Consider the following 14,239-nt stretch of genomic DNA (forward strand, 5'->3'; position numbering starts at 1 on the left):
TGTCCTTTCAAGTCTTCAATGTCGGAGGATCTTCAAAGTCTTCACGTCTTGAAAGTAGAGAGTGTATCAACAAACTACCCGTATCATGTAGGAAGTGTGTTGACAAACTCCCCCTTAACATAAGCTCCCCCTTGAGTTATGCTCGTGAAAAGACTTTAACTTTATGAAGTAAGATCCTTGAGGTGATGATGATGGCCAGCGGCAACTCGATCATCTTCATTCATTGAGTGCCTTCGTGTCTTCATTCCAAAGCTCGTCAACGACCATGTTCTCCTAGCCTTTAGAATCTGCACATGCAAGAAAACTAAACGCGTAATGAGAACAATTGCTTGGAATATAGTATAAACAAATGACACACGAATGACCATGTCATAATCAAACACCGTCCGACAGTTTGAAAGTTTAATAAAATTTGTCAATTTTAGTTTTTAACTTTCAAAACATGCAAATTTCGACCGTTTATGAAGATTTAGTCAGTTCGGTTTTCAGTCAGGTTTCAGGTAACGAAGACTTGAGCTCCAACATCGTACGATCGAAAATAAAGCAGAAATAAAATCTTTTTGGCTTTTATAAAGTTTATATTAAAACACGCCTAAAATCTTTTTGGTATTTTTGAAATTAAAAGACAACAATTTAAAATCCTTTGAGTGTTATCAAACGACATCACCGCTAATGTCGTGCTGATATGCACCAAACGACGAAACTGTTTAAAAGAAATAATAAAAGTTAAACAGTAAATAAATAAATATATACAAACATTCTTTTTGCGAGTTTCGAGGGTAAGAGAATCATATCAGTGTACGGTCATGCCAAAACACTCTTGTTGTTCAGTTAGTTAACATTAAGATAAGCATCCTATAACAATTATCGGTATTGTTGTCCACTTAAGCTCAACTTATCAGATGTAATCATGTTTAGAGGATACGTTAAGGTATGATTTATACTTACCGACCGGTGTTCATCCACATCACGACACATTCCCGTATCAAGGTATGCACGAGAGTTCATCTTACCGGTGAGTATACCGATTATCATCTGTTTGACCGTATAAATTGTGAGATACTCACTTATTTTGATTTGAAAACAAGTCCTATGTGATATAATCACTTATTGATGAGGAACTTGATTTTCGTATGCATGAGGGCACAGGTGCAAGTCCGTGAACAGGTCAGTACTTCCGTACAGCAGAGAGACGAACTTGACACCCGGAAAAATGTGATATTTTATCACTTATTTGATTTGGACATGTGATTGTTTATCACTTATTGAGGTCGAATGCAGTATGCAATGTGTACACGTATGTATAGTATCATGGAAGATCTAGACTTGCGTCCCCGTTATTTTTCGGTAAAAGATACAACCATGATACCCAGATGATAAGCAGCATAAAGACCGAATATCTCAGAACCTCGGCAATCTATCAAACGAAATTTCGGTACTAAGACCATATGCCAATGAATGGTTCCCACCTGGTCTTCAGTCGATTAAGATTTATATCACCCTGCACACTTTAAAATGATTGTGAGCCTACCGATACATCTTATATAGAGCTGCTTATCGTTTTTCATTTAAGGTTTAAAGAGGTTTGGATAGACCACTGATGTACTATCATTTTCTCTTTTGCTCGCCAGGAAACTCATTTTTGTTTTTCTATTGTTTTTGTGTTTTTGAATTTTTCGATGTTTTTGGATTTTCCGATTTTTGGATTTACTCCCCCTAAAATCAATAAACTAAGACAAATTTAAAAAAAACAAAGGTATTTACAAAAATGATTTTCCGATGTTGGTTTACTCCTGTGCTTGACCTTAATGCCGTTTACCAAAATTAAGTTTTATCAGAAAAGATTTAACAAATTTTGGAAAAGTGAGTTGGCATGTCGGTAAGCGGTGCGGACCATGACAACATTGATGAATTTCATATTGAAACAATCACGTGTGAGGTGATATTCGAGATCAATGTGTCAGGTCAAAGAGTGCTGTTCGAGATAATAATAATTCACAAAGTAGCTTAAATATCGACAAGTATAGGAGAGATTAAGAATTTAAAGGCGTATCCTGCAACTGTTCCGTGCATTGCAAGGAATCTAAGCACTCTCCCAACTGGATATCCATCCGGTGTGGACTTCAAGGTCGAATTTGCAACTACTGAAAAATCTCTTGACAGCAACAAGCTCATAAACCTCCGGGTCCGGCTGGTCTTCCACATTTCACCAGCGAAGGTCTTTGACTTTCTCTTTCAGAAATGGTGTGCGGATGTTCAATGCACTCCAAGGCATCGACACACATTTCACTTCATTCGTCCCTGTGGACCCGATCAAAAACCATAATGACCAAATTTTTGGCACGTTCTTCATTTGGTCGAATTTTGCAACTTCATTCAGCCACATTTTCTTATCCTTTCCTCTCTCTCCATCAAAGGCAACAATTTCTTCTGTCGCCTATCTTGTGCAAGGACATTCCACTATCAACAATCTTAAGACTATCAATAGTTCCTCCTGGAACTTCCTGCACACTCACTCAGAGATTAGTTGGAGAGGGGGACCCAAGCCTTCACAGACTTGGGTCGTCCGTCATCATCGAGAATTGTAACATCCATTTCCCGATGATTCGGAATTGATGTAGCTCCCCCTGAAACAGTTACCGGTTTTGGTATCCAAATCTCTTTCTGTTTTTCATGTTTAACATCCAATTTAACAGATTTTGTTTGGATAATCTCCGGTTTTAAAATCTTTTCAACTTCTTTTCTTTGTTTCTTTTTCTGTTTCTTTGCTCGCTGTTTAACAAGACGAGGGTCCTGTTTTGATGAAACAGATCTTTTATGGTAATTGTTACCATGGGGGACATCAATTTTTGTCTTTCTATTGGTGAGATATGGACAATTCTTAATGATGTGCCCATACTCACAGCATTCAAAGCATGATCTCCGCTCAACAAACCTCGGAGTATCATAACTGCAATAGCCGGATGACGAACTTCGTGATCTTGAGGTACTTGGTCCTACATCACAACCGTTTGTGTGTTGTGTATAGTTGTTTTGACTGTTTCTTTTCAAAATTTTACTTTGTTTAACAAAATCCTTATTGGATTTGTTTTTGGAAGTATCAATTTTATCAGTCCCTCTTGATTTCACGAGGTTTATCTTCCGAACCTTTTTCTTGTTTTCGCCCTGTTTGCCTTTTCTATTCTCTTTGGCGGCATGATGTTGTTCATGGGGATCATCAACCTTTGCTTTCAACTTATGAAGATATGGACAATTCCGAATGATATGTCCAATTGTTCCACACTCAAAACAATATCTTCGTTCAATAATCCCCGAAGCATCATGTGAGCGTCTTGCCGACGCTGATGAACTTTGTGATCCCGAGGTACTAGGTTTTGAACAGTTTGGATCATTTCTTTTCAACACTGTTGCTTGTTTAACAAAATCTAAGTTAGATTTGTTCTCAAAAGTTTCGATTTTGTCCGTTCCCTTAGATTTCACAAAGTTCACATTCTTGTTTTTCTTTTGGGTCTGTTTCTTCTGACCCTGAGTCGGTGCCTTTCCTTTAGGTTTGGCGTGATTTTGCTGTTTTTGTACTGTTGGTAATTTCTTATTCCCAAATTGTTTTCGAATTTCGGCCTTTGGAATAGGAGGACACTGTGTAACTGTAACACGTGGTCCTGTCTTTCCCAAAAACTTACTTGTCGAATCTTCAAAGACTTTACTTATTAAAGATTGATTAACATTTTTAATAGGAAAATCTTTGTCAGAGTAGATTTTATCATCACCAACGAGAGTGTACAGCAAGTTCACACCCTCCGACTCTTTTGCACACAAGGACTCGATTGCAACAGTCTTAGCGGGTTTTGCAGGAGGATCACATAGGATGTAATTCTCGAGAGGTATGTCCCCATCTTTGACTTCCGCATCAGACTTTGCTGGACTGGTATCATCAGATTCATCATCAGAAGAATCAGCATCCTCAATGATGACTGGAGGATCCTGATTCAGTTCAGCAGAAGACACACATGCATCTGCTGAAGTATCTGAGTCTGGTGATACATCTTTCTTGTATCCGAGTCCTGCTGCAAACTCCTTTACATCTAGAGGAATAGATGGTTCAAAGAACACTCTATCCTCCTCGTCAGGCATCGCATCATAATTGTGTCTCACAGGTGGTGGACATTTCTTATATCCTATGCATGTGACATCCCGTTTTTCTTTCTGAACGTCAATGATGTGATCCAACACATAGCTAGAACTCAAATAGCTATCTAGTTTGAGTTGGATTGCCTCACTTTCCGTTTTTACACAGACCATTTCTTTTTGCATTGTCTCAAGACGTGAGATATACAAATTAATGTCCGTTTGTTTTCTGGAAACCATTTTAGTCAATTCAGTTTTATCTTTCTTTAATGTCTCAATCATTGACTTAAATTCCTTTTCATGGTTTTCATAAAACATATTGGCTTCTGTGCATTTTGAAAGATCCACGGTCAACTTCTGGTTATGGATAAATGTCACATCATATTTCTCTTGCAAAGCTTCGTGTTTGCTTTGCAATTCACACCACTTGGCATTCAATGAAACATGTTTGTCTTGCAAGTCAAACAAACTAGCTTGTAAAGCATCATGTTTGCCTTGCAACTCAGACATGTTTGCCTTTAATCTAGCACAATTATCACAATCTACAGCAGTTGGTTCATCAACACATACCTGACTGGAATTACTCTCAGGTGTTGGCCTTTCTGCATCAGAATCAACAATCTCCCTTGATGATTCACATTCAGATCCATCCTCACTTGAACTTGAAGTTGTATCACCCTCAACTGAAGTTGAAACATCTTCATCTGAACTTCTAACAAGTTCAGAACTGTTATCATTCCCCGAGGATCCACCCTTGCTGACATCTTTGACAATTTCAGCATACAACGCCGTTTTTGTCTGACTACTGTTCTTGGGATTAAGAAATGATGATTCTACAGTAGAATAATGGTGTTGTACGGCAACTGGGGGTAATGGATTTCCATACATGTCTGTGGTGGGAGCTGGCTTTACAGGAACTAGTTTTGGATTGCCAAAACAATCTGTGATTGTGACGTACTCCGTTTTTAATGGAGCATGTGGAACGGGTCTTGCAAACGAAGTACTGGAAGTTCCAAAATACATATCAGAATTGCATGGCACACTGGATCTTGCAGAAAACGTGCTGCTCTCTGCAGTTGACGGATTACCCCATGCTGGATTCATTTTTGATCAGAAAAATGAATACTATATCAATGTCTCGAAGGATAATAGCCACCCGAAAGATCACACAGCCGAAGGATCCTGATCGAAAGATCTGAGATCACAGAAACTTGTTAACAATAAACAGACCACAATCGAAAGACCAACTATTGTTCGAAGGATCAACAGTACTCGAAAGATTACTGTTGAATCTCGAACAATGATGTCGAAAGATTCAAGAACTCGAAGGATTCTCCTTTGAAAGATCCTTATCTTTCGAGTTAAATATCCTTATCTTTCGTATAGCTGATTTTCGAAAGATCACACTTGTTCGAATGATCAACAGTGTTCGAAAGATCACTGTTGACTTTCGAGCACTGGCTTCGAAAGACCCAAAATCTCGAAAGATTCACACTTGAAAGATCCTTATCTTTCGAGATAAAACAACTATCTTTCGAAAAGATTCCCTGATCGAAAGATATGTTTCGAACTTCGAAGGACTACTCGAAAGATGTTTATCTATCGAGCTGTCACTGATCGAAGGATTGTCTTTCGATGTCGAAGGATATCTTTCGATGTCGAAGGATATCTTTCGAATGAGCACTGACACACTGACACAGATATGACGGGTTGGTGAAAAGGTGATGGGTAGGTAAGTCAACTTTCGGCAGAATGGTATGGCAGGCTGACAACTTTCCCACCAACCAAGATTTTCAAAGATAATTTACCCAAAAAGGAAAACTTAACCCAGAAACCGGTGACCGGAACCTTAACCGGAATATTTGCCGGAATTCACCAAAACACTCAAAAACAAGTTTTCAAGTTACCCAACCCAACCTTGAACACTCCCGAAGGTTTAGGAACCGTTTTTCAGTTTAAACAAGCAAGAAAACCACCAAAAACGGGTGCTAAACCAAGTGTCCAAACACACCAAACACTTGAACAAACCCGGTTTTAAACAAGGTAAAGAGCGAGGCTCTGATACCACTTGTAGGTCCCTTTTCGCGGAGGATGACGAACCTAAACCTTGTTATACAAACCTACTAGCGAGTGCGGAATCCAAGCTAGCAAGCAAACCGAGTTAGTAGCAAGTAGAGAAACAAACACACAAAGATTCACCGATTAACACTAGTCGTATTAATGCAATGAGGGTTCGGTTACAAGCTCAATGTTTACAAATCTAACATGTAAACTCTCAAGTGTGTGTGTGTGTGAGTTCTGGACAGAATGCTCTCAACACTCTCTATCTCTCGGTGCAAAATGGCAGAACTTCAAAACTCTCAACACATGCATGGGTATATATACCCAGCTCAGCAGGTCTGCTCGAAGGATTCGACAGATGGTCCGAAGGATCATCTGTCGACCACATGTTACACGAAAGATCAGCGTGGACCTCGAAGGATCATCCTTCGAGGTCTAATGGTCGAACCATGGTCGAACCATATCTTTCGATCACCTCGAAGGATCAGGTGTATCCTTCGAGGCTATCCTTCGATCAGAACATCTTTCAAATGTTGTCCAAGTCAAACCGGAGGATGGTTGACTTGGTCAACTTACAGACTACTAAGGACATCGTTTACATACAGACCCAATACAGACAAAGTACAGACACAAGTGCACCAACACGCTTCTTTTATGATTTGCGTTTTTAGATGTTAACTGGCCGGTGTAATAACAAATAACTCAAATGAGAGTGTAATTTAGCTTGGCTAATTAAAGGCGATTAAATATTCTACAACGTTAATTTATATGATATATTTAGGTACGTGGCTCTCAAAATTGGATATCATATGTAAATTGTATGTGCAGTAAGCATATCATATCCAAATTGGATAACTAACTCATGTTTTATGTACGCATGCATTGGTAAATAAAATATGTAATATATGAGCTTCATAGCTATAGTTATGTAGTGAAGCCGTTTGTGTTAGCTGTTGAGATGTTCCATGTTAATTACCGTATTTTACTTGAAAATTGGGTGTTCATTAAGCTGGAGGGGTTAAATTAGATTTGGCCGTAAAATCTGGTGAAGATTGATTTGCTCGTGAAATCGGACCAGCTAATAATATCTTTGACATTAGATCCAAATGTACAGATCATGACTAACTAATGCCTTATCTGATTCGGGTTGTGTTGATCTTGTCATCTTCAGTTTGGATCCTGAATCAGAAGACTGGTTGAACGTGACTGATGATGAAAGCTGGTTTTGATGGCTCGCCTATATAGGCTATAAGGGGTTGTATGTAGCAATGCCTACTTAGTTTTGGGAATTGGGATGGATAGGTGGTTCCTCAACAAAATTAAAGTCTCATTTTTGTACCTAGTATAATTCAGTTGTTCAACTGTTTCGAGGGCCACAAGTGACGTAAAACCACAATGACCGCCTCATTTATTAATTGTTAAATTGGGAGCTCTTTCTTAATTTGTCTTTTGATGATCAACCAAAAGTTAGCAATTATAAATTACATAACCTAAACAAGTCTCACCCAAGTTAGCATTGTTGCTACCCAAATCTGCATCGGTGTGGGTTGGGGACTTGAGAAACACCAAGATCCGATTTAGGTCCCTCATCCTGTTGTTATGATGTCGGCTCCTCTTGTTAAGATGAAATACAAACAATTACGATAAAGTTTTGAAGTAGCACAATGATAATTACTTTAGTTCAAGCATAGTTACTTTAGTTATTTGTAACATTCGCATGTTAAACTGTTTCTCACCCGAAATTTTAATTTTTAACTTTCCTTTAACAATTAACTTCTAAAGGTGAATTAAATTCTCTTTTGAAGTGTTTCGTCAACTCTTCACTTTCAAAAATTTCGTTTATTAGTTCAAACCATCCATTTATAAACTCAAGGTTGTTAGCTCGGATGAGAGATAAATAAACAAAAGCAATTAAAAGGACAATAATGAACATAAAAGGAAGTAATTAGTTGTTTAAATTTTTACTAAAGTCATGTGCCATTACTTATATTAACAAACGAACATAAAAGGGTCGACCCAAGCATGGCACGGAACAACATGAATAAGTATATGATTTGGCGGGTTAGGGTTGAAGAATTAAACTCTACCCCTGCTGCTAATGATGTCCCTCACAAACATTCAAACAATAGATTTAAAATGATATAAAAGAGATTTCGAAAGTTTTCATAGAAACGTTTTACATGACTGATGAAACATGTGGCTAAAAACCAATGAGGATCCTGGATAACATAGGCCCCGGTGATGGTCCTCACAAACAATCTGACAATGGATTTAAGTGAAGTTTTTTAAAAACACATTAAACATGTGGTGTCTAAAAACCAATGGGGATCCTGGATATTATTTAAATTGCTCTATTTTTTTTTTCTGTATACCACTATATTTTATACAAACTAAGATCCTGCATAAAAACGTTGAAATACGGAAATTCACTATTAAGGACACATTTTACATGGTATATATTCTTATTAACTAACCACGGGGTGTCAGCCCAGTGGCCACCGGCACCCATCTAAAACCGTTTCGGGAGTTCAAAGTGGTGCGGGTTCTCCTGCTTGCAGGCTCTTCGCTCCCGTTGAACTCGACTGGGTATTCACCGCCAGACAGCATTGTCGGGTCGCTAGCTTGGGAAGGTAGATCCCTTCTGCGGTCAGGGGTACCATGCAATTACCCTTTATATGCTTATTAACTTATCATACATAGAGGTTACATTCCCTAGAACGTAAAAGCTATGCATGTTTTTGCATTATTAACTATATAAAGATGGGTGTGCATATTCACTTACCTTGTTGCCTATCTGCATACCCAAGTGGGACTTTTATATACGCCACGTACAGGCCCTGTATGTGACGTGTAGGGTTTATTTCTCTGACCAGATACCAAAAATAAGACCCCTATATACGTCACTTACAAACCTGTACGCAACGTATAGGGTTTATGTCTTCAACCATGGGTGAAACCTAGTACAGTCTCAAATCAGTCACATATACGACATGTACATGCCTGTCGAGGCTTATATATGCCGCTTACAGGCCTGTTCAGGGCTATACTAGGCGTATAAATATAGAAACCAAATATCTCATTACAATGTAGCTATGCCATGCGACGTGGAGTGAAACCATTGGTCATGTAAAGATTTCAATTTATGTGGTTGAATAAATAAAATATAATAATTTTAATAAACCATTCAAGTCTATATATAGCACAAACCGAACCCCTTTACTTTCAACAACAATCTCCATTTTTAAAGCTTCAAGTTCTTGCAACTCTAGTGAAGAAGAAGATGGCATCGATCTCCACCTCCCTTCCAATCTCATCACCCTCCTTGTCTCTGCTCCAAAAGCCAACGATCACTGCCCGCGGTTCTCCAGTTCTTAGTATGTTTCAAATAAACAAATCATACATATAATGAGTCAAGTATATATACATGTAGTTACACATATTTTAATGAAAGTTGTTAATCATGATCAGGATTGCCATCGATGAGCAAGATGGGGAAAGTGAGATGTTCCGTGGAAGGTAAGCCCAATGTCATATCCGACGATTTCTTTGTACCAGGAAAGAATTCATGGCCAGAGCTTGTAGGGGAAAAAGGAGAAGTGGCAAAAGGGATAATTGAGAAAGAAAATCCACTAGTCAATGCTATCATAATATCTGAAAATTCTGCCATGATTTCTGACCTTGTGTCCAACCGTGTGTGGGTTGTGGTGAATGCTGAGGGATTGGTGATTAAAACACCCGTCATTGGCTAGTTTATTAGGTGTGCTTTTGTAGTATCAAAATATTATAAATAAACAATGTGTACTTGTTGTATCTTAGTATTGTTGTTGTTTAAATTAATATTGTCGGGTAAGAACTGTATGTGTTAGAATATTGTTTTAGTAAATAAAATGCAAGTGTAGCATGTATGAGTATATCTATCACTTATTTAATAATTCGCTTCTTTTATGATTTGCGTTTTTAGATGTTAACTGGTGTAATAACAAATAACTCAAATGAGAGTGTAATTTAGCTTGGCTAATTAAAGGCGATTAATTAGAATTACCGGGATGATGACCCGTGTCCTGTATGTCGGAAGTGTTGCTTGGATTCTTTTGGGGAGCATGCAGTACATTGCAAAGAATTACCGGGATTTAAGTATCGACATGATTTAGTTCGAGATGTGTTGTATGATGTCCTTAAGCGAGCAGGGATCTCGGCAAAAAAGGAAGCTCCGGTGAACTTCTTGACTGATCCATTAGAAGGGAGATCTACGCTACGGCCCGCTGACATTCTTGTTTTTGGATGGGAAGGAGGGAAACACGCGTGTGTCGATTTGACAGGTGTGTCCCCCCTCGTTGGGCTAAGGGACCACGGGTTTGTGACGGGACAGGCGATAACCAAGGCAGAGGCGGGCAAAGTAGCTAAACACGAAAAAGCTTGCATCGAGAATCAGCACGTGTTCGTCCCGTTCGCTATCGATACATTCGGTGCTCTCGCCCCTGACGCGGTGCGGTTCCTAAAGCGGGTTCAACAGGTGGTAAGCAGTAACACCGCACATGTTAAGGGGCAGAATTTTGTGTTTAGCAGGGTAGGATTTGCTATTCAGAAAGGGGTAGCGGCGCAGCTTGTTGCTCGTCTACCTACCATTCGTTTGTAATCGTATTGGATCTAACACCAAAGCAATCTTGAGAGATTTAAAAGTTATAAAATGTTACTAGTTTTGGTTTATGTGAAGTTACATGACAACAATGCACGTATCTTTACAAATTTGCATTTGGTGATATACTCAAATAGTTGAACTTATCTTGAAATGGATGTTGATATGGACATCATATATTTGATAAAATGCAAGATTTTTTTTATTTGTATATATATATATCCTACAGTTTATTAGATGCAAAATTTATGACTTTTGTGACTAATTCTATACTATAATGCTCATCAGAATGTGGGGATTATTTAACCAATTAAAACATTCTGTAAAATTTTTAATTCATATTTAACTATTTTGAAGTTTGATGAGATCCAACTTATTTGGATGAGATGGGTCTCCTTCACCTAATCCTTGTCCTAGAAGATGATTCTTTCTATGGAAAACAGTTAACAATAAAACAAAATTTAATAAACATATACACATTTTCCCTTTTTTTATAAAAGGGCCATATCAAAATGCTACCATTTAAGAATAGGTGCGCCCATGCCCCCAACCCCAAGTAACATTTCAGAACATGTATATAGTTACCGATGAGAGCCTGTATGGAACGTATATTAGTTAACTAAAGTAGGCTACAAGAACCAGCAACCCATTATTCATCTAATCTTACTATGCTTAAAAATAATGAGTTAATTAAATACGTTTTTAGTCACTGGGTTGATCCAATAACCGTTTCTTCTCAGAAGTTCAAATTTGGATGGTGTTAGCATGTTTGCTAGTAACAAAAACGTGTAGTATATTTGTTTGTGAGTTGGTACAAGTGTATGGTGGCGAATCATGATGATCTTCACAAACATTCAGACAATAGATATATATTGATATGAAAGTGATTTGTAATGTTTTCATAACAACATTAAACATGTGAACCAAACATGTGGTGGGTTGAAAACTAAGGCTCTGGGGTGTGGGAGGCTTGGGTTGGGGGCATTGATCGATAAGTGGCTGCTGTGAGATCCACAAGGTGTGACGTGGCATGGTGGGGGTTGGGTTGGGTTGGGTGTGAGTTGGCGTGGCTTTAGATGGCGTGGCCAGCCACGTGTAATCTGTTAGCTTTTTTTTAACTATTTAAAATTTAATTTAACTAAAATAGAAGATTACATATAATTTTTTAAAAACTACAAATGAAATTAAGAAAAAAAAACTACATAAAATAAAAAAGATTAAAAAGGTCATGATTTATCCATGTCATATTTTTTCAAGATTTCTTGTTTCATTTGCAATGTCAATTCCAATTCTGGGCGGCTAAGTTGATCGACGGGCATGACGAAAAATTTCATATCTTCACGTTTTTCTTTTATATATGTTTTTTTATCGTATGCGGATTGGATATTTTTCCTCATCTCGATCCTTTGTTGTTGGATGAAATTGAATGTGTCCATAATATTGACTTCTACTTTGACTTTCGATTCTGACCCGTTTTGGTCTAGTTTAATGTGTGAATCAAGATTGTTATACGATCATAATATTGTATAGAATAACCCTATGAAGTTATACCATTTGATCATATCATTTGATAGGTTATTTGATAAGTCCGCATAATATGCCTTAAAAATACCCAAAACGCCCTTATGGCATAAAATGGGTTTTGAAACCAATCAAACATGTAATCTGAGTTTGAAACTGATATTACAACCATATGAAACATGTTTTGGCATTTTGGACTTGTTGTAGACCTATTCGACCACCCGATACCGCATATGCGTGTACAGTTAGTTTAAATGAAATAAAATATAACATATAAACTAGCTGAATCGGGTCAAAACCTTTCCGACTCGTTATTTAACCCATATTCAGTTCTAATCAGAATGTATCGTTATTTAACCCATATTCAGTTCTAATCTGATTCAGTCCTCGTACTTAGAAGGGTATAAACCACATTTTATCCGGTCAACGCTTAATCTAGCGAACGGTATGTATCATTTAAGTTAACCAGTCAAAGCCAAATGACTTATTTAAGACCCGTTAACATTCTAATGGATCATAGTTCTGTTCATTCCAGACTAGGAACCTCTAGTGAATTGCCCCTGTTTTAGTTGTTTTGATTAACGGTTGTGCTTAACACCTTTAATTTGTAAAGACTAGCACATGTAAATACTCTTAGCCTATTTTCCTTTTTAAGGGCTTGGGATATGGCTCAAGCCGCTTGGTCGTGTATTGAATCATTGACGAATGATATCCAAAATTTAAAAAAACCATTTTAATCCGTTTTGCTTGATAACTTAAACATTGGGGGTTAATATGACTGTGTCCTGGATATCCCGACTCATTTAATTGCAAAGGTCCACGACCTAAGCGCGGGGTGTAGGTAACACCTGACAGGCGCTAATGCTATATTTATATGATACTGAAAATGTGGTGTGTCGATTAATCATGTACCGACGTTTAGTTCCGGTCCACATATGTATTGACAAGCATGTAAAACTGGTAACAAGAAATATTACTTTATCCCAAGTTATTTAAAATGATATACCAAATGGTATCAAATAAACTTTTGAAAAGATTTTCAGAAGAGTCGGTTAATTGTATTTACCAGTGAAAACTGATGTATTTTCAAAAGACTAAGCGCATGTTATGTAGCAAGTACGATAATATGCTAGAGCTGCTCGATCGTTATATATTGGAATTTGCGACTCCATGAAAAAAAGACCCTATTAGTCTCAAGTCATATTTCATTTCATTCGGTTCGCCTGTGGATCTTTTTAGCATGAACCGTCTGTATATTATTTTGAACTTTCAACTTTCAAGTTTGTACTTTGTATAATTTATTTTAAATTCCCATCTTCCGCTATGTATTGTGATTATTGGTACCAGTCGTCACGCATATACCCCAAGTCCGGGCCCACCGGGAAATCAGGGTGTGACAGAAATTATTCGTAGAAACGTTGGTATTGTTGTTCAGAAGCTTGAAGTCAAGATCGGGTAGGGATTTTGGTGATAATCAGTAGCTATAGCTGACTAAGAATCCCTTTGAGCCAGGGTTTTTCGATTTGCTGTGGCCGAGTCGATAACTGGTATCGCTTGGTTAGCAAGGAATTGCGATTAGGTTTAGTTAGTAAAATCATAGCTGACGAGAAATCTTGAGTCGCTGGGGTTATTTCTTGATTGCTGACGAGCCAGAGGGTTGTGTTATGATCGTCGTTTTTCATAGAAGAAAGAATTATCTTCTGTTTACAATTATCACCTATTATCAAGAAAGAAATAAAGAAAGGATAACATCCTTTTTTTTTTTTTTTTTTTGAGTTTACGTGGACATGAAGGAAGCCAAGGGAAAGTTAATAAAAGGTCTTTTTTAATTTTGGGGGCTTTGTTTTCTGATGTGCGATGGAAAAAGAAAAGGATGTTATTATTTGTTTGATCAAG

The 14,239-nt window shown here is 37.7% G+C and overlaps 1 protein-coding gene across 1 annotated transcript; it reads left to right on the plus strand.

The window, feature by feature from the left end:
- The first annotated feature begins 9,395 nt into the window (after positions 1-9,395).
- Positions 9,396-10,091, plus strand: LOC118482708 (proteinase inhibitor-like). The gene is made up of 2 exons (XM_035978334.1): positions 9,396-9,560; positions 9,655-10,091. The coding sequence occupies exons 1-2, from the start codon at positions 9,467-9,469 to the stop codon at positions 9,933-9,935; spliced, it is 375 nt and encodes a 124-aa protein (XP_035834227.1). The 5' UTR covers positions 9,396-9,466; the 3' UTR covers positions 9,936-10,091.
- Positions 10,092-14,239: the final 4,148 nt, after the last annotated feature.

The sequence above is a fragment of the Helianthus annuus genome, chromosome 1, assembly GCF_002127325.2.
Source record: "Helianthus annuus cultivar XRQ/B chromosome 1, HanXRQr2.0-SUNRISE, whole genome shotgun sequence".
NCBI classification, from domain to species: domain Eukaryota; kingdom Viridiplantae; phylum Streptophyta; class Magnoliopsida; order Asterales; family Asteraceae; genus Helianthus; species Helianthus annuus.